This window comes from Eschscholzia californica, unplaced genomic scaffold, assembly GCF_041429995.1.
Source record: "Eschscholzia californica isolate CP2 unplaced genomic scaffold, dmEscCali1.0.p SCAF_1, whole genome shotgun sequence".
NCBI classification, from domain to species: domain Eukaryota; kingdom Viridiplantae; phylum Streptophyta; class Magnoliopsida; order Ranunculales; family Papaveraceae; genus Eschscholzia; species Eschscholzia californica.
In genome coordinates, this window is record NW_028238198.1 from 21,240,752 (window position 1) to 21,265,777 (window position 25,026).

Consider the following 25,026-nt stretch of genomic DNA (forward strand, 5'->3'; position numbering starts at 1 on the left):
TGTGGAAGGTAGGAAGAAACTTTTTGAATATTTGCTTAATGTGGTAATGAAAGTATTATTGGACAACTTGATAGTTTTTTTTATGGAATTGTTGAAAGTAAGAAGAAACTTTTGCATATTTACACCCACAGGTAGAGAGAATAAATATTATATGTTAGTTAGAGTGAGAGAGACAAGTAAAATGTTAGGATGGTTGAGGGGTTTGTTTATAAACCCTATCTTTGAATATCTTCATACTATTCTTTGGTTCTTGTATCCTGCTTCTTCATCTACTACAAGTTGAAGATTTTGAATTCACAAGTGAAGAGGAATAAGATAAAAGAAAAGGTTTATTCTCTTTGTAAAAAAACAAAGTTTATCCTTTCTAAGTCAAAAAGAAAAGGAAAATGCAGATTTATTTTCCTTCTATTCTTAAAAATTACAGATAAAACTCATGTTTACATGTATGAAAAAAATTGAGAGATTTTGTTTAAGAATCAACGAAGAAAGTTATTTGATTATTTCTCTATTTTTGTTTATGATGATAATTGTTATGGGTAGTTGTGAACTGATAATAAGGGGAGTTTTAAGAACTAGTGAGATAGTAGTTTAGAGATGTGATATTTCTCTCTCTCTCTCTCTATCTAACTTGGGAAAATTTCTCTCACTACATTTTTTAAGTCCTACGCATGAGATTGTGTAAAGAGTGAAAGTAAGAAGAATAGATCAAACTTTGGGTGCTACTGTCTATAAGTTTACCTCCATTTTCATATGCTTTAATCCCTTCGACATAAATCAATGAACTAACATTTCTTATTCCAGGAAGAACACCTCTAAATTCATCACATTAAAGAGATTTAAAGAGTTGATGGGAAGGGAGAGAGAGGAAAAAAGTAAATTTTGAAAGTTGAAAAAAAATAAATTTGACATGCTATAATGACTCTTAGGGACTCCAAAATAGCGTGGATGACAAGAAGATTTGGGCAGGGGTATTTTAGGTATGAAAATCCAGCTCACTAACATCTGACGACAAAAAGACGGAAAAAAAGGAGCTAAAGTGGAAATTGATCATCTTTAAGGGGCCATTTTGGTGAGTTGGTCATCTTTAGGAGGCCAAAATGGAATTATCGAATCTAAGCTTTCAATTCAGCTGACATTACCATAGTCACTTCAACTTAATTTTTAATTTACATTTTTGGAATTAATCAAATAATATTAGCAATAATTTGGACTTAGTTTGATTGTGAAGGGATGATAACAATATGTGTCATTCTTATTATTTAATTTGTAAACTAATAATAGATGTATTATTTGTGCATATATATATATATATATATATATATATATATATATATATATATATATATATATATATCCATAGAGAGAAAGAGAGTGAGAATTACTTCAATTATATAATTACATGAACTTGTGTTATTATAAATAGGGCCATGGGAGGAATAGTGTGTGGGCGGAATGGGACTTTCTCAAACTTAAATTTAAGATTATAATGCGTTTTATATTTTACTAGGAATGACCCGTGCCTCCGGCACGGTGAGATCTATATATAAAAAACAAATTTACTAATAGAATTTTGAATAGAAAATAAAAATTACACAACTAAAAACTATGAAAATGGAAAGGTTAAAAGTTGTGTCTACTGCACGCACGTTGCAGCTCCTTTGGAATTGTATCCTTTAAGGATATAACCAAGTCATCCTGAGGTTCAAGAACTTTGACCGAGAAGCATTTAGCTCTTGCATAGAGTACTCACTACAAAATACATCAAATAGAATAGTTTAAACAAACATGATTGACATAATTTCGACATACATAAAACTAAGACATTAAATCACAATTAGTCCATATTCAGATAAGTATTAGTAATTTTAGATGAGATACTTGAGACTTCTTACAAATCATAATAATAGATCACAAACTTATCAAGGGCCATTAATTATTTGATCTGAAGCCTAACTGACGTAAGACATTATTAAAATCAATAACAGGTGAGCGAGAAAATTAAATTGTTTCTGGTAAGATTGCAAATGTTTAAGCTCTATAGAACAACAAATTGCACTATTTGAATGAATTTTGTGGAATTTAGCAAATATGAACAAAGTTCGTGATAACATTCCAGTAGACAAACATACCTAAGACTAACTCTAGTTCTTACTGGGTGAAGGGTTTGTCCTTATCGTAAAAGGAAAAAAATGAAGATGCAGGATTACCATTATCAAAGGACAATCTCCCCTAGGTCAGTTATTGATTTTTACACTTCCTTTCCCACAATTCCATGATATCATAACCTCATTGTAAGTCAACCAATGATTTCAAGAATCATTCCTATAGCTATAGAGCAAATGCAGAAATTCCCAATGGCTGTAAGGACCTGCGCAAGTTTTATCGATTACACGTCATTTCATAATATAGACACCAATCAAGCACATAAATTGAGGATATCTAACTAAACTATTCGGTCTTGCAGAATAGTAACAGAACCAGTATCAGATTAACTTTTTTTTTTTTGGTATAATCTGAATACATATACGTGAAAAGATATGTACATACTCCCTAGATCTACATATTGAGTCAAGGGAGGTTTTGAAATTTGGAATGTCTATATTGTTGTTAATAGAGCCTCCCAAGAAACAGAAAAGTCTAAGAAAGATATAAATTTAGCCCAAGGGTCTCTTCCACTCCAATTATATAGTATAGGATGCTTTATACCCCAAACCAGTATCAAAATAATCAATCTCGTTAAGAAGGGGAAACTTTAAATAAAGTCAATTGTGCATTTGTGCTAGAAAAAGATAGTTTGGTGATGAGTCTAATGATGAAGAAATGTCTAATTTATCAAACTCCGGAATTTCAAATGTATCAATCTATTTCGCAAAGTAATAATTATTTTTTTGTTGATCATACTGTAAAGGTATGCCAGTAGACCTTAAAGTCTTCTACAGCTAGGACTGTGGAAGGATATGTTTACCTTCTGAAAATGTCCAACAACTTGGGTTGAGTCGACTAAATGTGCTGCTTTCCCGAAGAAGGAGTAACGCCCAGTCGCTATCACAACAGCTTCAATCTCTCCCTGTTTGCACGTCGAACCAGAATAGATTTCATCTCCACACTTCTTTGTGACAGGTAGAAATTCTCCAGTAAGCGCAGACTGCATCACCAAAGTCAATATTAAATAATAATACGAAGTTTCTTTTTAGAATGAAGAAAACAACATAATATTAAACTCTATTATATAACATAGACATGTACAATTTAGTGCAAGTAATTTATGAGAAAAAGCTAATGAGTTAGGTTTAGAGAGCTTACCAAATCATGACAGTCGAAAGTTCTTTTCCAAGTTTGGAAATATTGCTTAACAGTAATTATATTTGTCATCTACGTATCTGGTCGGGAAATCCTTATGACAGAAATGATCGTAAAATAATATAAGATGCGAATGAATAACAATTGGTATTGTTTGTAACTATTACAATAAAATTTCAGTATAAACAACATTAGGGGTAGTAAAAGTATTGCATTGTTCGGGTAATAAAACGTGTACTCTACTACTGGCAGTGCATCTTGATAAAGCAACATATAATTGACCATGGCTAAACACAGGAAAGCGTAGGTCTATCCCGACAAATTTAACAGACTGCCCTTGAGACTTGTTTATTGTCATGGCATACGCTAACCGTACCGGGAATTGCCTCCTCACAAACGGAATGCCCAAATCAGAAGATGTTGTTAGAGAGATTCTTGGAATAAAAACCAAGTTACCAGACTTATCTCCTGTTAATATTTTTGCTTCGATAACTCTGGGAGCTGTTCTAACCACCATCAATCTTGTACCATTACACAGGCCATCCCTTGGAGAAAGGTTCCTTAACAACATGATGGGACAACCGATTTTAAATTCCAATTTGAATTGCGGAAATCCAGGAGGATTAAGGGAGTTTAGAAACTCGTTAGGATAGCTAGCATTTAAAGAGTAGTTAGTAACTTCTGTATCATTCATCTTATCGGCTGCGAGATAAGTTATACATTCTCCCGAAAATATATTTAAAGCCACATTATTGATCGCAGATACATCTTCATTTCGCGCTGATAGAATGGTTCTTTCTGTGAGGTAACTTGGAGTAACATTTGTAACTACACCCAACCTTGGATATATAGCAGTTATTAGATCTAGTAGGGAGGCTGATCTATTAATTGAATCAGGTAACGGTAGATTTTCTGATGGAGTTGCTCCAACCTATAAGGAAGAATATTGTATTTTTAAACGATGAAGTTTTGTGTAAAAATCATTCAAACATAGGTAAGGTGAATCCAAATTTGGAATAATTAAAGTAGAAAGAAGGTCTTACCAATTTTAGAAAAGTGCGAAAGGAATTACAACCAGGATCTTCAGACTCAAGTCGCATGTTTTGTGACAAAGTAAGGACATTGATGCGAGTCCAAATGTGTGACCTCCTTACTGACCCACTTACAATTTCTTCTCGACTTCCTTTTGGTATAACAGGTAGAATTTGTCTAAAGTCGCCGCCAAGAACAACAGTTATCCCACCAAATGGTCGATTAGAATCTCGAATATCTTGCAATGTGCGATCAACTGCTTCAACACAATACCGGTGTTGCATAGGAACCTCATCCCATATTATCAACTTTGTTGCTTTAAATAACTCTGCTTGTTGGGTTTGTTTACCAATGTTGCAAATTGAGTCTTCATGGATGTCAAGAGGGATCTGAAAGGTTGAATGAGCTGTCCTTCCTCCAACTAATAACAAAGATGCAATACCAGATGAAGCAACTGTGATGACTATATGGTCTTTAATTCGACATGAAGCTGCAACTGTGTTGTACAAAAATGTTTTTCCAGTTCCAGCAGCACCGTTGAGGAAAAAAAGCGAACCTCCATCAGTAGATACAGACCTTGTAATTTCCTCAAAAGCGTATCGTTGGCCTTCATTAAGGCAATCAACTTTACTTGTTACATCGAATTGATTTATAGAGTTTTTGAGTTGTATATGCTCCCATATTAATCTATTCTCTGGAACTTCATTCCATTGTTGTTGTGGCAAAGGCATGGATGGGAAGTTGACTTGAAGGCTTTTACCAGATTCCAAAAGGATTTCATTTAAGAGGTGTAGTCCAAAATCCTGGATTTGTGCCTCTGTTGGGTTCTCAATTCTGCGTGTAGTACGCATGAGGTATGGAATATCATCACAAATATTCATTGCAAATTTATTCCATAGCTTATCTGGATTTAAAGGATTACACTCTAATAGGATTATACAAAAAAGCCTTCGTAATTGATAACCTGTTTTCATTGAAGCAGCTTCTTGTAAACACTGTATCCATTCTCCATCTGATTCAAGCATCCCACGTGCAACACAAGCTAATTTAAAGGTATCATATAGCACACCATTGAAAGTACGTAAGGATTCAAAAGAAGACGGGCCAATTGCAACTGTTAATAGCATTCGGAGGTAAAATCTTTCTCCAGCATTCGGGCTTACGAAGTACATTCTCCCTATGGCAAAACCACGTTTTCTTTTTTTCCAAAATTTTGCATCTTTGTCCCAAACATAGTGTTGTGGGAATTCTTGATATGTGTAGTTTCTTGCAGCTTGATCCGTAGAGCACTTAATGAAAAATGACATTAAAGTAGACATTTGTAGACCAGCTCTATACTGAATGACTTCGGGAGGATCTTCAGGGTTAAAAACTACGTGGTGCATACCTGGTAGATGTACAGCAAGACGCACAATATTTGGAAATTCTTCATGTAGTAAATGACCGAATAATCTCCATGCAGCTTCAGGCGCAGCTATATACCGTGAGTCGAGGTATTGTTGAATCTCGTCATTTTCACCCACAACCATTGTTGCTCGATCGTGACCCTTGTAAATATACTTGTGGATATATTTCACACATCGGACGCTTGCACAGATTTCAACATTAATGTGACAATCAAAGAGCTTAGAAAGGTAAGGATTGTAAGGAACAATATTTCTATTATCTACCAGATGCCCTCGAACAATAAAGGACCGACCATCATCACGACGGCGATATATTGGATATCCATCTTCCCCTAGGGTTGTTGTATCTGTAAAATTCCGAGGATAACCTTTCGAGCATTTTCCATCAATCATACATGGTGAAGTAGGCTTTTGATGTCCACACGGGCCATGTACCATGCAATTTTTTACTGTTTCAAAAAGTAATGGGTCCTTATACTCACAAGGTAATTCAGCAGAAACAAAACGGTCAACCTGATTTGCAGTATGGATTTTATCTGATTGTTGAAGAAATATGAGGGCGTGCATATGTGGTAAGCCACGTTTTTGAAACTCAATTGTGTAAACATGTGCAACCGCTTTGCCAAACACACACTCATTTTGAATAACGTTCATTAATTTCTTCCTTTTTAGTTCGAAGACCCGCGCAACTAAATCTGGACGATCAACTGCAGTTTGATGAGGGAAAAGTGCAAACGTTATCTCAGGCCATTTGGGATTTGCAGTCATAGTTAAAAATATATCTGGATGGTGGTGGTAACGAGTTATTGCCATTGAATCTTGATAAATTTCAAACAGATGTCTGCCACTTCCTGTGAAGGAAGATGGTAAGATGAACTTGCGTCCCACTTGATTTGGATTTAACCCATCAGCAGATACATCAGTAAGACCATTATAAAGCTCTGACCGCAGTTGGGTTTGATGATGCCTAATATACATCAAACGATTTTGCTCCGTCGACGCCCATGCATCGACAAGAAACTCTTGAAATAAGTTACCTGCTCTTAGTATTGATGAATATTCAGTTTCTCGATGGAATATACGGTAACTGTAAAACTGCATTTGCGTTAGTCGTGACTTACTTACACGATTATGTTTTGTATCCCATTGCTTCAAATCAGGGTCCCATCCCAGCTCTCCAAATGGGAATAGTAAAACGTAGTGTAATGGCAAGTAAGCTGGGTGACTTTCTGATACTCTGAGTAATTCGGTTGACCCTTTCAGATGTAGGACAATGTCCCTCGACGATGCTTTTTCGGTACCATCTCCTGGTATTATAACGGCAATCTCATGTGATGTAGGCAAATTATATAGCCTTCTATCCATGGTTGGATTATAATGCAAGTGAACAGGCAAATGCTGGTTAGCAGAAATAGTTTCTAATAAAATTTCATATGCCTGACAATATTTAGGGTAGAATGCATTGTAAAGAAGGAGCGTTTCTTGAATAATGTTGAGAACACGAACATCCAAATCATTGTTTCTTTCACTACGAATCCTTAATGCTGTATCAGGATCATAGATATAGAGTTGAGCATAGGATGGCGGTGTGTCCGCCTCTGGTAATAGTGAACCAGTCCGATGACGCAATTCCCCATGTATAGTGAATGAATATGGTCCCCGACCACTTAGCGTTCTAGATTCTAATGTGCATCCTAGACTTGTGAATGCATTTGCAGCGTTAAAACGACGTATGTTTCGTCTAAATGACGTTGAACTTTCGTCATCTCCATCATATAAAGATTTTAATGGCAATGGCGGTTCACGTAGCCGGGGTAGGCGGATTTTTCCTTGGAAACAACATGTACCAAATAACGGTCTTGATATAGATGAATTCTTTAATTTTTCGTCAATCCAATGTAGTGCTGAACAATGAGGACACAATACTTCCATAAGTCCAAGAAAATGTCGCTCAGTATCAACTGTATTGAACTCATCTAATCTGGAAGTCGAAGCCTCGGTCGGCTCTTCTAGGGTACTAACATGGTTTGTGTGTTGTCTATCATCTTCTTGTTGGCCCAACATCTTTAGTCGCTTACATGTATTTGTACTTTGTGACGACATATTGGTTTGCTATTATATTATAGATATATGTTAGCAAGACTTATTATTAAGGATAAAAATAACCTGTAAAAATATATAATATCGCCCATTAATAAAGAATGAAGAGATAATAAACCTCATAAGCGTTATGCAGGGTTGTGGTAGGTGAATGTTGTGTGGTCACAGGAAACACATCATTTGGTATTGATGGTCCTTTTCTCTTGTCTCCAGAAGATAGACGTTCCCTATTGCGACGCAATTGTTGACCAATGCTACGTTTCTGTAGTATTAGAAAAGGATCATTTTTTTATTAAATGAAGGGGACCAAAATGGTATATGAGGGGTACAGAGTAAGAAGTAGCGCAATTAATGAGTTAGAGTCTGTGTAAATAGGTAGATACGATTTTAGTAAAACAATACAAAAACTGTAAAACAAACCTCATTAACAGATGCAGTGGTGGGCGAAGTTTCATGTTGTATAGGTATGCTAGAAGTTGTGTCATTTATTCGCAGGGGTCGCATAGATGTACTTTGCAGAAAACCTGATGAGCGTTCATCCTATAGAAGACAACTTCAGTGTAAGTCGGATAAAGGATTTTTTTAGTATGCAATAGAAATATAGCGATTCAAGTTGTGCAGTAGTGATTAGGAGGAATATATAGTGTCTAACATTGTTAGGTATCACCACTGTTTTTCCTTTGTTTTGGCGTGCTATCCGTTCCCTTTCCCGACGGAGGCGTTGTCCTGTACTGCGTTGCTAGTTTGTAAGAATGAATAAATAAAGTCAGGGATGTAGTTGATTTGTTAATTTGTAACACTAAACAAATGAAATCAGGAATGTATTATGGGAAAGATCCTTAAGGTAGTATATAGTGGAGGCAATGGAGTAGGTGTTTATTTGATAACAATCAATTTGTCAGTAACAACCTATGTACAATATAATATATGTATATATATATATATATGTGTGTGTGTGTGTGTGTGTGTAAGAGATGCATTTTCATAGTTATTTTCTTAAGTTTAGTAGTGTGAAAGGGAAGGTGTATTATAAGAGAGATGTTGTAGTATTGATGACGTCATAAGTAAATTTTTGTTGTTGTCAATTCAATTGAGTAATTTGCATAAGAATAACCGCAAATGAGATTAAAACGCTCACATGTGATTCGGTGCCTTCACTTTCATGGTCAAAGGTGTCGCTAAGTTGATGGTGTGGTGCCGCTTTAGAAGTAACCATTGAATTTAGGTTGAGGCGATGCTGAGAAATAATTTGAGGAAATAAAACAACACAGCTGCAGAGACCTACATAAAATGGATTTGAAGATAAGTTTAACTGTCTGAAATTGTTTAAAGTTATATATTGAATTAAAGGTCCCAAAACATTTTCATATTTATGACATTAAGTGAACATTTGTTTAATTATCATATATAAATACCACAACTAATATGCATTTAGGAAAAGTAAGTTACGATGTAACGTTTACATAGGAAATGGTAATAGATCATTATAGAAATATGAAATTGCATTTTGAAAGACAATATATATACTTTAATACGATAAAGCATTAACTTGTTTCTGAGCATCCCTATTTAAAATGGGCTTTCTATTCTCCGATATTACTAATTGAATCCAAAAGGAACTGGGATTCAGATGAGAAGTCCACCGCCTCCGCCTTAACGACAGTTAATTTCACCAGACGCTCATTATTGTAAAGTTCTTCTTTTACTATTAACTTGAATGAGTACAACTTAAATTTCACCATCCTTATAGTGTCTGAAAATTTTTCTTCATCCCCTTCTTTCAAAATTGTCAAATCTTTCGCTGAAATGCCCATTATTGCTTCAGCAACTTCTTGGAATGCAGTCACATATGTAGTACCTGTGCAATCTTGAAGTTGTAATTGCAGAATGTACCTGATTTCACAATCTGGAACTGATTGATCACACCTTCCACACCACCAATGTCCCTCCTCATTCTTTGTTACCTTTTTGTTGCATTTACGGGACCCAACCATTAATGGGCACGCAGTGTACGAAAAGTTTTCTGGTTTTACGTATGAAATTCTAGCGGTAACAATGATATAGTTGGGTTCGCCAGATTTTCCGAGCCCCTCTTCTTTGATTTGAGATATTAGTTTACGGTGATATTGAACATTTGTTGCTGATTGCTTAGAAATACGGATGGATGTGGTTTTGGATTCGTCTGAACTATACCACAACCTAAGTTTATGAGCCTCTGGAATGTCTGGATTGATGATTAATTGCGTTGACATCACTGTGTACACTGATTTTCCATTGAATTCATTAATTCTTCCGGATTTGACAGCGATGACAACAATAGAAGCAGAGTCAAGAAGTTCGGAAACTTTGTCACCCTCAACATTGCAAAACTTTCCCCACATGGTCAAATCCACTGTGTAACCAGACATGTCTCTCAACTCCAGATTTCTTTTCACTGTCTCGGTTCCATCTTTTTTCACTATAGGCGTGGTTGAATTTATAGACATCACCAGACCAACAACATCCACTAATGAGTATTTTTCCATGTTTCCAATTTCATTTATTGGTTGAAAGTGAAATTGATGTACAGGTATTGTGTTATCATCTTCCGCACAACGTTCAATTTTGGAAGATTTGTCTAGATAAATCTCATACTCATTTCTCAGATGGTTGAAGGTTTTAGATGCAGGTTTTAGCATGCCATTAGCAATGGAGTATACTTGTCTCTCTTCAATGTAATCATAGAATTGGTCAGCTACCGCGTTAAAACAAGTTATATGGATTTCATCTCCTTCAGAATCTACAATGTCAAAGGAAAATACTTTCCCAGGACCTTTTGCATTTGTGTAATTCGTAAGTTTACTTTTTGAGGTGACCCTAGCTTTCACTGTCCACTTCCCTTGATAAGGATTGAGTAACCTTATGGGTATTGTCATCACAGGAGTTGCGATTGTAGGTGAACTCATTATCTGTATATAATGTCATGAATTGGTGGTAATGAGTTCTAACGTTGGGGACACTTAAAATAAGGATGAAACATCAGTAAGCATTAATCATGACATTTTTCAAAAAAATTTGGGTTATATTTTACTCTATAATGCATTGATAAAGTATTAAAGTGTAGAATATCAATACAGGTATGTTGGTTATGTAGAAGTGGGTTTTGAGTCAGGTAAGTAATCCTAAAGTTAAGTAGTTTATGTGGTTTTATGTGATTTAGTCGGTAAGGTCTGTCAATAAAATACATGATTCTTATAAGATCTACAATTATGTCTATCATGGTGACTAAGATACTAAGTAGTTAAGTAACCAAAGACTAACATAGCATAGGTCAGACGAAGTGGGAACAACGTTTAATGGGTATAAGCTAATGGTTTGTTAGTAAAGAACGTCAGAAAAATTAATTATAATATCAATGAATTTAACGCAACTACGCTGAATCAGAGCCTGTCTTGCGCAAATTCCAATTACCTATAAAAAAGTGTGGAAAGTAAGTAAAAAAGAATGTTCAATAATGTATGAAGCTTTAATCATTAAAGTTTTCAATATTATGTACACTTATTTATAATAGTTCAATACTGAAATTAACCAAATTTTGTTAGTAGCCCTGTAAATATCCGGGTCAATTAAGACCGTTTCACTCATTGATTCTGTAATTGTAGAAAACACTATCTTTACTTCAATATTAGGCTAATAGGATGTTAAACAGACTGTTTGTTTTTCAAGTGCTTCTAATAAACCCTATACATGCTGAACTATAAAACGTGTAGAATAGTGGAGTACGGAAACTTATGTGGGTTAATTAACGATGAATATCGAAGTGAAAAAACAAAGAAAACAGCAAAAACAATGTATAACCTAAAATAATTTGTAATTTACTTTGGTTAAACCCTCTGAAATAGCTATGTTGTGCAACTCCTAAAAGAAGCTAAGATGACACCCAATGTATGTACATTAACCAATACTAACCAAGTTTGGTGGTATATTACAATTATGAAAGATCAAAATATAATTAGGAATCAGAAACAACGCTGAAAATTTGAGGAAAGAAACTAACCTTAGTCAATGTAGGGTACTGTAACGAAGTAGACATGCTTTTGTTGAGAATGAGTATGAGTTTTATAGATAAGTGGAGCAGTCCAAAATTGAAACCTATCCATTGAAGAACATTAATTGTAAGGAGGGTAAATGAAACAACTTGGTGGTAGAGAGAGGTTTCTATGGGATGGAGGTTGATAATTTGAGAATAATTGAAATGGATGATGAACAATCATCAGGTATGGAATTTGAATTGCCCATTGAAATTAGGAGAGTATCTAAAAGGAGCACTAATGAGGATGGGTTTTAAGAGTGGAGAATGTGAATGGTTTTGGCTACCAGTGAGTAATATTTTGATATAATGGTTGCCATCAAAAAAGAATTAAACAATTGATTGATTCTCACTAATACTTGAATGAAGTAGAGTAACTGAAAGGGATGAAGATTGTGAATGGTTTTGGGTACCGGTGATTAGTCAATTCCATATAAGGGCTCCCATTAAAAGAGAATTAAAAAATTGATTAATTGTCATTGATATGTCATAATATATGACTTATAGGAACATTATGTAAAACAGAGTCTTTCTAGCAACGGCTTATACTTTGTTTGAAACTTTTATTTCGGCTTTATCGGATTGTGTGAAAACATGGACGTTTCATATATAGGCAAAAAAGCCGTTATCTGTAAGATAAAAACGAAGATAGAAACTTGAATAACTATTTGAAATTCATATTTCCAACATAAGTCCTGTTATTTTATTTTATTTTTGTATTTTGCTATTATAGTTACATGCGAGTAAAAACTATTTTAACCATCTTTTCCATTTTATGTTTGAAAAATGAAGTTAAAAAGTGAATGAACATATGATAATCATATCAGATGGAGATGTATAGATTGATTATCGCACATCATTATGTATAGTTTGAGAATTGAGAATGTATGAAAATATTTTTAAAGATAAGAATTTGAAGAAAAATCATATGATACGGAGTAAAATTTTCATAATTATGTCCCAAACACAGGTTCGTTATTCAGTAAAACAGGCAATACATGGTCAGTAATTAGAATCGAAATAATTATATTGAAGATAAAAGTATCATTTTTTTTATAAATTGAAATTTATAGCAAAGGATTTTATTTCAAAATAAAAAGTAATACAGTTGAATTATTATTTAATCTCATCTGCCGCTCTGACCACCAGAGTTGTATGATCTTCACCTTTATAGATATATTTGTGTATATATTTAACTGTATCTATCTCACGTGTTGAATTGAAGGGTTTAATGAGCAATTCTTTAGCATGATGGTCTTTTGATGACTTCATCCCCACTTTGATGTGACAATCCGTTTTCGATCCCTCTTTACACAATAGCAAAGTAAAATATGAGACTAAGACAACGTGGTAACTTATATAATTTTAGGGTAAATAGATGGAAGAAAATATCTCCCTACACAAACGTAATACTAACTTAACCTTATGATCAATGGATAAATTTTGGCAAAAAGTTTAAATAATCCTACTTTCGAAGTTTTATATGGGGGATAAAAGTTTGATAAGTTAATTAGGACTATACTAAATTTTAGAAAATAGAGAAATTTGAGAAGTTAATCAGAATATATACTTTTAGTAATAATCAACAACACTAAAAAGGATTACATGATCTAAGATAGAAGGGGTATAGTTATACCCTCAATCTCCAAAGGTTTTGAAGTTTTATGTAAAAAGTTTATGTTGGTTTTATTTTTTTTTAAAACTAAGGCATTCTAAAAGAGAGAAATAATACAAGTTCAGGAAATTGGTCATATTATCTGTTTTCCGAGATATTCAACAAAAAACAAAAACATCAACGCACAAAATTGTTAACCAAAATATCGTTTAAAAGGAAACTGAGGTAGAATACTACCTTTCTTCGAGGGTGGTTCATCGGAAGGAAGCTTCCAACTGTTTTCCATAATCTTCACAGTCAGATAAATAAATGAAACGCCTATCCTCGATCCTGCAGCTTGAAATGTGGGAAACACAAAACTTAAGTAGTCGAATGTGGACAAGTATAGATTATGTGAAGACGACAGGAATTTAAGAGTATACATGACCATGAGCATTAATTGGAGATTGTAGACTTATCAGTTCAAATAGGAAATAGATGGGACGATAACTACTGATTTTAAAGGAAAGTGAGACGTTTCCGGTCAATTAAATAGAGAAACGGATGGTGAAATACCATATGTTTCAAAACTTTATAGTTTTAAACAAATCTTTGATATATTTACCAATAAGTAAAGATGTAATAACATACCAAACATGAACAATATTGTCCACCAAGATTTGTTGAAAACTTAGTCCAAGTATGGTATCAAACTTTGAGATGGACCTCAGTGAATAAACCCGAAGTTGGTCCACTTCTATATTGAATGCCAGCAGATTTACCTGCAACAGTAGGGATATAATGCATACATATCTTATTTTAGAGTAATAAGAATTCATGTAAGTGAATAAGGAGTATAAGCAAACCATTTTTTGAGGTACCTCATTCGCCAAATACATCAAGGAGCATAGGAACCAAAACGTATAGCAGGAGTCCGTACTTATCTTCTTCTTATGATCTCAACAATTTCTCTGTTTTTTCTATTATTATGGATGAAATGTAATAGTATGCCATCAAATGGACCTTAGTGAAGAAACCCAAAATTGTTCCAGTTACAGATTGATTGGCATCAGATTTACCTGTAACAGTAGGAAGACAATATATACATATGTTATTCTATAGTAATAAGAATTCATGTAACTGAATAAGGAGCATTAGCAAACCATTTTTTGAGGTACTTTGATTTGTACTTCGAGGATCATACGAACCAACATGTATAGCAGGAGATCAAGTAGCAGAGGAACAAAAAGCCGGGCGTAAGAATCATCCTCATGTCCGTACGTTTCTTCTTCCCAGGCATGACCTGTGCCTTCGGCACAATCGATTTCCTAAAGCCCTACATGCGTCATAAAAGGGTGGAGAAAGACAATCACTTACAAGGATTACAAATTAAAACGTATAAAATATGTTGCCTGTTGTAGCTGAGTTGGATGAGAAATCTAGGTTTTCCCCGCATGTCATATGTTCAAGGCTTCATATGAAAGAGAAACGACAAAAAAATATTTAAATCACCCTTATCCAAGTAGATTTTGGAAGGATAATATAATATTTAAGTTTTTCCCCGCATGTCATGTGTTGCAAGACCTGCAATAAGTGGATTAACATTTGGGTATAGGAGCAATGTGTACAGGAGAAATGGGAGGAGGTGAGAACCATATAAGGGAAGCTACGTTCTTCTTGGAAAAGCAATCAGATGATGGGATTGGGATAGAAGGTGGACTTTATGTACAAATGTGTCGAGATAAAACACATCAGACTCACAAACTATGCAACAGACAATACTGACCACAACATGTATAACCAGACATGGTCTCAATAACATATAGGCACACAGTGGTACGAAAATAACAGGTGGTTTACAAACACATCACATGAGATAAAACAATATTTTTTTTTATAAAAGGTGGTTTATATTCCTCAAATAAGATAAGACAGATGGCACTAATACATTGCCAACCATATGGAGTACATCATAATCACCCGTTTTACATTCCTCAAAATAATATATATATATATATATATATAAATGACACTTGATACATTACCAACCATATCGAGTACATTATAATTCATTGGTAAGTAGCTGTACGGGTTTCTACTTTGGGATCATTGCAACCATATCAAACTCGTCATCAACTTACCTCCCAAGAAGACGACTTCTCTGAATCTTGCTATCAAGTTGCTCGAGGGATGTTCTTAGATATTTCGTGTCCTACTGAAAGTGAGTCCAACAACGGTGAAACGGAAGAAGCCCCTTCAACACCAAGGACTGATACTTTGAGGTTCTCCACCTGTCTTGATAAATCCAGCAAAGAACAAAAGTAGTAGTAGGAGATCCAAAGTATGAATCCCATTTAAAGAATGTTTTTATTTTCTTTTTGGGTTTTAATGTTCTGGTTGATGTACTTGTCATGAAAATTTTTCTACGATAATATATATGTACATGCAATTCAAATTGTCATAAAAATGATCAGATCTGCACAAATGAATTCAGCATAGGTTCAGAATTAAAAGTATTCTGCAATTCGAAAGGAGAAATTCTAACCGACTTTCCGTACGCTCCTCAAAGGAAGATCTTCATTTTCCGCTATCTGCATTCAAGTTGAAAATAGATTATGTCAAGAAAGGTTGTTTTCTTTATAAGCTCATCATAGGCTTTAGGAAATTCAATTTCGACTACCTTTTTCGATCTTCTTCCTTTTAGTTGTATTGGGTTCAGAGAAGTTTGAGGAGCAATGGCATGGGATGGAGACGAAAGACCTAACATTGTTTCAGTTGTCTACGATCGATTTGAAAGGAAAGCCATGTCCTTAAATTTGTCGAGTGCTACAGAGTGAACATGTTGCTTTTGCTCGTACTGGAAGAACATTAGAAAAATCAGTTAATGAAGGAGGTATATACAAACCGAACATAAATCTTTTTTGTGGCAGTAAATAAGTTGAGTCATGCTATTATTCAGTTCATGTTCTTGAACTTTGAACTGTCCATTACTTTCACTAAAACAGGTAACTCGTCTAGTAGTCAATTTGAGAACGTCTGAACAGAGTAAAGGTGAGTATCAAACCAGACCAATAAAAAACGATGCTCCCGAGTATCTTTTGAACCCCAGTCCCAGAATATTCGGGTTGGTTGTGAAACCGGAATATGATTGACAGAAATTTCTTAATGGAAGCTTAAGAAATTTTCAACTTCCTCTTGGAATCATTAATCAAGTAAATTTATGACAAAATTAACCCGTAAGGATAATACTTCAGACTACACCAAACAATATAGGAAGGTATTGGTACCATGAATCACATAACGAAATTGGTATTGCTAGCAAGCTCATTCATTTCCTTTCCTGCATGCAAAACATAACATACTGGGTTGTTCTCACAACAAAGATGCTAAACGTAAACCAAATCGAAAGTGCAAATGTACCGGACATACCGACATTTACTATTTCATTTTTACTTTAAGGACTACCAAATAACCATTTCCGGAGCATTGGGTAACGACTTCGGAATAAACATTTTCACTTTAACAACAAATATGCCAAGACCCACAAAGGAAAATGTGAAAAAAGGATGTTTACATTAATGAACAGGGACAGTTGTATGCCCCTTGAAGCTTGGCATTACCACATTCATACTTTGGAAAACACGGTTGATTACCAATCGATTTTGCTTATTGATAAATGGGTTTCCAGTAGTGAACCCTCTACGAGAAGAATAGGAAGAGATGTTGAGGTAGTGTACACATTAGTTCCAGTAAAAAATAAACAACAGTGAAACCAAAATTTAGGCAAGTAGGAGAAATCTATGATTCAGAACATAGAAAATTAAAAGTAGTATTCTGCAATTCAAAAGGAGAGATTGTAACCGACTTTCCGGACGCTCCTCAATGGAAGAGCTTCACTTTCCGCTATCTGGATTCAAGTTGAAAATGGATTATGTCAAGAAACGTTGTTTTCTTTATAAGCTCATCATAGGGTTTAGGAAATTCAGTTTCGACTACCTTTTACGACCTTCTTCCTTTTAGTTGTATTGGGTTCAGAGAAGTCTGGTTTGAGAATCACATTTAACCCACCAGATTTCAATCTATTTTGAAACTAAAACCCCAGATTCCGAAAAATGTATTATGAAAGATAGGGAGTTTAGATATAGGTTATGATTACCTCAACATCCAAAACTCTCTCATAGATAGCTTGAGGAGAAGATCCAAATGAGAAGAGTAAATTCATCATGTATATGAGAATAGTATTCTCGTCGTGTATTAAAATTCACACACACATTTCATCAAACATGTATTAAACATGTGACCATGTCGAACTCATTTGAAAAACAAATTTGAGAAATATGAAAATTCTAAGAAGCACAAACAAATTCTGAGAACACCAAACAAAAATTTTGAAAATTAAATATTCAGAGAAACAGATTGAGAAGAAAAAATACCAACCTTCCGGCGTCGACTGATATAATTTCCCCATCATTCAGGAAGTACCAAACCTGAATTGAAAATTTTAGAAGAATTGAAGCAAATCCACCACCAAAAGTGAATCAAACTTTCGTTGTTTTAAGCTTCCCAAGGATGAAAAAAACCCAAAGATTTACCTAATTTAGAAATCTGAAACACTGCAACAATAATCTTAATTCAAGACACAAGAGATTAGGGTTTTCCAATCTAGAAATGGGATAAAGAGATTGAGAAGTAGTGGAACCCTAGGGCAAGCGATTTTGTTGGGAGAGCGAAGAGAAATGGTTAACAGAAAAGAGAAGACAAAGGGAGTGAGGAATTGGAAGGACGACTAAGAGAGAAGACAGAGGGAGTTTTTTTGAAGTAAGACAAAGGGAGATTGAGAAATGGTTTACTGATCGAATGAAACACAGTTAGGAACTTGTTTTTTTGAAAACGCAAATCTCCACCTATCCCAGTTCAATGGTTAAGATTTAAAGCATCATTTCTTCTTCCAATCCAGTTGGCAATTTATCTCTTTATTGGTCCTAGTCAACTTGTCCTAGTCACAACTTTTGTGTTTTGTTATATAGATAATACATATTTTTCTCATTAAACATAAAAATAAATATATAAATTAGTGGATTTATTTCTTAATTTGGTAAGTATGTGTCATTATATTATTATTTTGTTGGGCAAAACTTCTGCCAACAAACTGTAGATTATATACCAAAATTCACCTACAACTTTGACAATTTTGTCCATGGAAAATAGTATACATAAACATAAATACTTAAAAAATACTTAGAAGATTATATGATTAAGACCAATAATACATAATTTTCTTAATTATTTTATTTTCACAGGTTAGTTCAACTGAAATTTAAGAAATTGAAAATTTGAGTTTTATTAATGATTTATTAATTTAGATATCATAATAATTTTGTCTAATTGTCATTGTCTCATTGATAACAATTGATAACGAAAGCTTAGATAAAAATAATATCGGGTCTAGCAATTGCTTGGGTCTGTCAACATCTAATGACAAGTTTCTAACTATTTTATATATCGTCTCTCTACTGGTCTAACTTTCCTAATTATTCGATCATATGGGTAGAAATGGGGTCTTGCCTGGCCAGAAACTTGTGTCCAGTATTTTCATCGGGTCGGGCCTTGCCAGACTTAATGTCATGTACATGTAGTTGTGGATTACAGACCCTTATGGTGGGATCTGCATTGTTACCTCCAGGGGTAGGGATTGAACCAGGGAGGCCAAAGACTGGTGCAGAATGCCCGTGTCCGATGGCCTCGTGGACCAACTTGAAGTCCGGCATGAGCATTACCCGCCTGGCCTGTCACATTTTCACGGGCTGGTTTGGGCACCTTTCAAAATACGCTTAGCCTTGCTATGGCCAACCACTAGGCCCAGCCTAGTCAAACAGTAGGTAAGTAATATGTACGATCTTTTAGGCACCTTGTCGTCTCATTTTTCATACGAAACTACTTGGTACTCTGCATGTTACGCTTGTTGTAGGCCACTACCCGTGAGAACCTTTATGAAACGATTTCTTGATCTTGTCTAACCCAAGCCCACCAGTTAGACCCATTACTGAATATGCACACGGAATACCCGAGCCCAGACCTAATCTAATTCTCGAATCCATTTGGAATACAATTCTCGATTGTAGCTTTCTGTAGCAAACACTATTTTAGAATGTTTATTTTTTGGTTATTAAAAGGTATACTACTAAGAAACTAAACGAATCTCTTAACGAAAAAAAGAAACTAAAAGAATCACACACTATATTAACACTATTTTATAATTTTATTTATATATTATAGACCCATATAGATCAAGTAACTACAAAACTTTAGGTTTTAAAATATGGTGGGGGTGTGTGGAGTAGTTATTGACAAATCTGCAAAGTTTTTGGTTAATAAATCAAATAATAGAAAAGAAGGAAACAGAGACTAGACTGAAAAGAGGTCCACTCCCCATGAGCCCAGCCTAGGGGACATGCATCATTATTTCTCTCTCCTCACTCAACTCTTTGCCTTTCATCTTTTTTATTATAATCTTCTTTACTTTTGTTAGATTCCAATTAGTATAAGTCTTCTTTTAACATAATTGATGTTTCCCACTCACTAATTATTCATTTCTTTTCCTTAATATTGAAATTAAGTACATATCCCATAGGTATACAACAATACTATCATATATTTCTTAAAGATAGTTCCTTTGATCTTTTCTTTTGTTTTTGTGTTTGTTTTTTTGAATTATCAGCGTGCCTCGAACCCTTGATCTCTAACGTAGAAAATTAAACTTCTTACGGCTCCAACTAAGGGTTGTTGGCTGATCTTTTCTTTTGTTGCTTATTCAAATAGAATATGTTTCGAATTAGTTGGGCATTCGTACAAGTATTGCATACATATAGAGAGATAGAGAAAGACAAGATCCTTATCAATATTCTTGTGTACAGAGGGGAACCCAGTCTGCCCCCACCCTCTCCACTATCCTTTCTACCTCGGAGACCGTCATCACCGAAAGGGTTTTAAACTTGAAAAATTAGGTCAAGTGCTCAATAGTTGCAAATTATAGTAAAACCAACCTTGCAATCTCTGATAAATTAACATAATTCTCACTGAAGAATAGAAAAAAGGACTCTCCTGAGTGGTAAAAGGAGAAGAAGAGAATGCCAAAAGCCATTTCATTCAAGACAACTAACACACCAAAAACTGCATGAAATTCACAAGGAACTGTTTTACCACATAAGTTGATCTAACTTAAGAAGAAACATTATCATGGGTAGCATTAAAGTTAAATTTCGGGACGGGCCGGGCGGCATTATTCACTGGTACCAGTGGCCATCAAGAACTCACCCTCACAGACCACTTCGCCTCCAACATATGCCTTGCCTGCCATTTTTGCTATTCCAAATCGTTTCTGTAATTTTATTAGTGTCATCCTCATAACCAAGGTATCTCCTGCAATTACTGGCTTTCGGAACCTCACTTTGTCGATTCCTGCAAAAAAGAAATTTTCGCGAGATCCACCTACTTCCGGTTGCAGCATCACCAAGCCTCCAACCTGAGCCATGGCCTGGACCCAATCAATGAATCAGTGTACTAATTCCATTCAAACATGATAGTTTTAAATGTCACTCACAAATCATCAATATCCAACATTATCTAGCCTGTGTAATATTATGTAAGTTTGGGCTATGTACGTATAAGGCCTACATAACAAAATGGAATGTACAAAGCCAAATAACAATTAAACTATGAGAGTTGGGCTTATGTAAACACAATCCCTGTATATCTAGTAGGGTAATTTTATACATGCGCCGACAACCTTTTGAAGTTTTTTTTGTCACGTCAGCATACTTTAAGGGGTATGACTCCGTGTCTCGAACCCTTGACCTATAGGGTGGAAACCAACTTGGTAACCACTCCAACCAAAGGTTGTTGACAACCTTTTGGAGTTGTTACCAAGTTGATTTCCACTGTCTAGGTCAAGGGTTCGACACACAGAGTCATACCCTTCAAGGATGTTGAGCTTCAAAAGAAAAAAAGAGTTGTACACGCAATCTTTTTGTTTCACACACACAACACCCAAGTACAATTTTACTATTTACATATCTTCTTCCACAGTTTTGGCGACAGTTCACCAGAATTATGCATTTCGTCTAAAAAGAGAAAAAGATGAAAGGAGCTGGAAAATGAGAGGGAGAAAGCTTGATGGTGGTTGTGGTCAGTGAAGTTGTCGGCGAAAATGAGGAAGAAGGTGGCATGTGAATAATACTTGACTTGGTCATAGTAAGGCAATGTGTGTGTAAATAACAAAAGCTGTGTGTTTATATTTTCCCTATCTGGAATGACCACAGGGATAGGATTGTAGACTACCTAGTGTGAACAAAAATAAAGTTTGTGTTATAGCAAATTAGCGTGTAGTCTTGTCTTTATGTTTAATTTCTTTGTGCATAATTAATGTGCGGTAGGCGAGACAATTTGATTACGGTTCCGTGGCTGTACTAGCTCATGTTAACGTCTTACAGGCAAGACGAAGTTTTAAGCTTTCTCATTTATTTATTGTATGGTAGGCAAGACGAAGTTTTATTCAAAGTTTCAAAAAAATAATAGAATGGCGCAATGAACTGCTATGGTTGGTCTAAATTGAAGAAAAATTAATGAGGGTTCAAAACTATGATCACCGATTCACCGCCATTGATATTGATAGCCGAAATGAATTTCAAAGTAGCTAGATTCCTAAAGGTTCTACTAATAAGCTCATTAGATTAACATGCCACTCTATCTTTTAGGTGTGAGGTTCATACTAACAATTCACACCACTAAATGAGCTCTCAAAGTTTGTTTTGTTTCTTTCTCTATCAAATCTTGTATATCATAGTCTAGTTTCTTTTTCTTTCTTTTTTCGAAAGGTTAGCATACTTTAAGGGGTACGATTCCATGTCTCAAACTTGAGACGTAGAGGTGGAAACCAACTTGGTAACCACACTTTCCAAATTTTGACAACATTATCATCATTGTCAAATCGAGTAATCGACGGTTGTTTTCCTCGACGATCCTAAATTTTGGACCAAGTTTTGCTTCATGTTCAGATTTGACTATAATCAAAATCTCAATGATGATTATAAAAGATGGAACAAAATAAATTACCTCAACCATAAGAACTCCAGGCATAATTGGTCTTTCAGGGAAGTGACCAGGAAAGAAATTATCATTAATAGTAACATTCTTAATTGCAACAGCTGAAACTCCGGCATTGTACTCAATCACTCTATCTACCAGAAGAAATGGAAACCTAAAAACACAAATTTAGAAGAAAAACTTTAAAATCCCCAACAGAAAATCAAAAAAGCAAGAAAAAAAGATTAAAACTTTAACATAGCCAACTACAAATTAGCCATAAATCAAATGTGGGAAATTGAAATCCATAAAATTTATACAGAAAATGACTCACCGGTGGGGCAAAATCTCACGAATCTTGTTTATATCCATAACAGTAGGAAATGCTGGAAACCCTAAAACCCAAAAAAGGAAAACTCAATTTGATCCAAAATGTGAATAATTTAAGGGTATTAGAGAGAGTGAGAAAATTGCTTACTCTTTTCGATAGGAATGTCATTGGCTGATTCATCTGATCCATTTGCAGAGCAAAAAGTAATGAAGCTGCTGGTTTTGTTCTTGAAAGATTTAAGGGGGTAAAGATGAGATCTAGGGTTAGAAAGAGATAATTCAGGAGAAGAAGAAGAAAAGGTTCTTCTTTGATGGGGAAGTGAAATAGAAGAAGGTATTAAGAAGGATGATTGAGAAGGAAATGAAGAAGAATGTGAGGAGAGAGAAGAGATGATGTGATTTGTGAGAGCTGTGGCTTCCATTTCTAGAGAGAGAAAGAAGAGAGAGAGAGAGATGGAGATGGTGAGATTTACAGGTAGAGAGAGAGAGAGAAGGGTGGATTTAAGTGGTGAGAAGGGGGAGGAGTGAACGAGGGAAGTGTGTTATGAGACTCCGGCGGAGATTTCGAAGTGTGGACCGAGTGCTGATGTTAATGGGCCGGGCTGTATCCTAAACGGGCCTAACTAAACTGGGTTATCTTCCTGTCTTCTGGGATGGACTTGGTTTTGAGCCTCGCGTGTGCCGGTTTAACACAGACCGGTAAGAAACCCGGTTTGAGGCAAAGCCGGCGCAAGTTGGTCGAAAGCTCGTTTCGTTGGTCCGACCCGATAAACACCACTATTTCTCCAATTACCCAACTCCCAACTGCTAAAATGCGGGTCAAACTATTAAAAACCAATCTTGCTTCACGGTGCCTACGGATTCCCATTAGTATAGTATTAAAGATATTCCACAGGCAACCCCCTGACCCCAATTTTTGAAGAATGAAACAAGATTAGAACACTCACTTCATCAGAGTTGAGCCCAAGCTTGGACAGTGATATTTTCTTTAATTTGAAGCCCAAATTCCAAAATTTGCAGCCCTAAGAACTAATAGTTCCACCTCAGGTCCATAGCTAGGGTCCAAGTTATTAGTTGTTTTAACTCTTTTAATTTCATTGATCTTAGCATATGTTCTCGAGGGAGGGAGAAAGGGAGCGTCTAAAGGCGCCTCCTAGAAGGGTTTGATCGGGGTCAAACCCCGACAACTATAGGGGCCTTCCTTCAGACAGACAAGTCCGAGATCCAATGCATGGCCTCGGACTTGCTCTGTCCGAGCCCAAAACCAAGGTCGTGGACTGGTGCACTCTCTCTTTAACTAGCGTTTTGCTTTTTTGAGTTTGAAGCTTTTATGGTTTTTCATGCTTTGAAGAGGATTACTCGAATGGATTTCTAGGGTTTTGTATGGTGTCTGAGTTTTAAAGCGGATTTCTATGGTGGGTTTAAAGGATTTTTTTTTCTTTCAAAGGTTTGAAGAAGATTTCTAAGATTTATAGGGTCAATTTCACATTTCTTGTTAATTTTTATTTATTGAGTTTGATCATTTCGGAAATTTCCTGTTGATTGAAGAAGAAAGAAGATCGAGAAAGGAAAAGAACAACAGGGTGTGGAGAAGGGGGGAGGCGCGAACAAATTTTTTTGCCCCATACTTGGGGCACCTATGGACCTAGGGCGCGAAAAATAATTTTCGAAGGCGCCTTCAGAAACTCCCAAAGAGAAATACAAGGGCTTTTTGTAGGGTTTTTTCCCGCTTCTTTACAAAAGAACGAAGTCAATAGATTAGAAAAAATTAACTAGACCTCAGACAAATTTACCAAAAATACGCAATAAACAAGATAACTTTCTTTTGTCTGACAAACATTATGAGCAAGTCAACAATTCTTGCAAGCATGAGATAAAATAATACAATTCATTGTCCTTCTATAACAAATTGCTTTGGTAGTTGAAACTATGTTTCTACGAAATGTTGCAAAATTTGTGTTTCTATTTTGTGAAGCTAAATCAATCCGCAGATACGTAAGAAAAGATTAAGAGCATCACTAATGAGACACTCAAAAAAATTTCTAAAATCACAGGTATCGAGAGTCAGTTAATATTCTTTTTCTTTGTATCGAAAAAACTAACTGAAAATAAAA

General features: G+C 35.2%; 3 protein-coding genes across 52 annotated transcripts; all 3 read right to left on the reverse strand.

Annotated features, from left to right (window-relative positions):
• Window positions 1-1,459: 1,459 nt before the first annotated feature.
• LOC147565081 (uncharacterized) lies at window positions 1,460-18,444 on the reverse strand. Of its 50 annotated transcripts, none has more exons than XM_086651594.1 (21): window positions 18,094-18,403; window positions 17,939-17,988; window positions 17,658-17,686; window positions 17,498-17,542; window positions 17,367-17,408; window positions 17,076-17,200; window positions 16,182-16,358; window positions 15,643-16,092; window positions 14,680-14,829; window positions 14,383-14,580; window positions 14,153-14,283; window positions 13,760-13,852; window positions 11,875-11,969; window positions 11,252-11,288; window positions 8,977-9,119; window positions 8,491-8,577; window positions 8,259-8,378; window positions 7,957-8,100; window positions 3,304-3,394; window positions 2,966-3,145; window positions 1,460-1,749 (listed from the first exon to the last, which is right to left on the reverse strand). In XM_086651594.1, exons 11-19 carry the CDS (start codon window positions 14,157-14,159, stop codon window positions 3,350-3,352), a joined length of 771 nt encoding a protein of 256 aa, XP_086507720.1. In that variant the 5' UTR covers window positions 14,160-14,283; window positions 14,383-14,580; window positions 14,680-14,829; window positions 15,643-16,092; window positions 16,182-16,358; window positions 17,076-17,200; window positions 17,367-17,408; window positions 17,498-17,542; window positions 17,658-17,686; window positions 17,939-17,988; window positions 18,094-18,403; the 3' UTR covers window positions 1,460-1,749; window positions 2,966-3,145; window positions 3,304-3,349. The 50 variants fall into 50 exon arrangements, with proteins under 50 accessions (XP_086507720.1, XP_086507709.1, XP_086507690.1 ...); XM_086651583.1 differs by having other exon boundaries at window positions 13,760-13,858; window positions 14,680-14,837; XM_086651564.1 differs by lacking the exons at window positions 3,304-3,394; window positions 11,252-11,288; window positions 11,875-11,969 and adding exons at window positions 2,208-2,368; window positions 16,789-16,841 and having other exon boundaries at window positions 14,710-14,837.
• On the reverse strand, window positions 3,399-7,841 carry LOC147565082 (uncharacterized). The gene is made up of 2 exons (XM_086651650.1): window positions 4,344-7,841; window positions 3,399-4,231 (listed from the first exon to the last, which is right to left on the reverse strand). Exons 1-2 carry the CDS (start codon window positions 7,839-7,841, stop codon window positions 3,464-3,466), a joined length of 4,266 nt encoding a protein of 1,421 aa, XP_086507776.1. The 3' UTR covers window positions 3,399-3,463.
• A 2,185-nt stretch (window positions 18,445-20,629) lies between the features above and the next one.
• Window positions 20,630-23,490, reverse strand: LOC147565083 (Thioesterase superfamily protein). The gene is made up of 4 exons (XM_086651597.1): window positions 23,061-23,490; window positions 22,917-22,977; window positions 22,613-22,757; window positions 20,630-21,035 (listed from the first exon to the last, which is right to left on the reverse strand). Exons 1-4 carry the CDS (start codon window positions 23,332-23,334, stop codon window positions 20,781-20,783), a joined length of 735 nt encoding a protein of 244 aa, XP_086507723.1. The 5' UTR covers window positions 23,335-23,490; the 3' UTR covers window positions 20,630-20,780.
• Between the last annotated feature and the right edge of the window lie 1,536 nt (window positions 23,491-25,026).

Coding starts and splice junctions, on each gene's coding strand:
- LOC147565082 (XM_086651650.1), bottom strand. CDS start 7,841: ATGTCGTCACAAAGTACAAATACATGTAAGCGACTAAAGATGTTGGGC. Junction 4,232..4,343: donor TTCGCACTTTTCTAAAATTG/GTAAGACCTTCT, acceptor TCTTCCTTATAG/GTTGGAGCAACTCCATCAGA.
- LOC147565081 (XM_086651547.1), bottom strand. Junction 8,101..8,258: donor CCACTGCATCTGTTAATGAG/GTTTGTTTTACA, acceptor CTAATACTACAG/AAACGTAGCATTGGTCAACA. Junction 3,146..7,956: donor CCCTGCATAACGCTTATGAG/GTTTATTATCTC, acceptor TTGGTGATGCAG/TCTGCGCTTACTGGAGAATT.
- LOC147565083 (XM_086651597.1), bottom strand. CDS start 23,334: ATGGAAGCCACAGCTCTCACAAATCACATCATCTCTTCTCTCTCCTCA. Junction 22,978..23,060: donor TGACATTCCTATCGAAAAGA/GTAAGCAATTTT, acceptor TTTGGGTTTTAG/GGTTTCCAGCATTTCCTACT. Junction 22,758..22,916: donor CGTGAGATTTTGCCCCACCG/GTGAGTCATTTT, acceptor TTGTGTTTTTAG/GTTTCCATTTCTTCTGGTAG.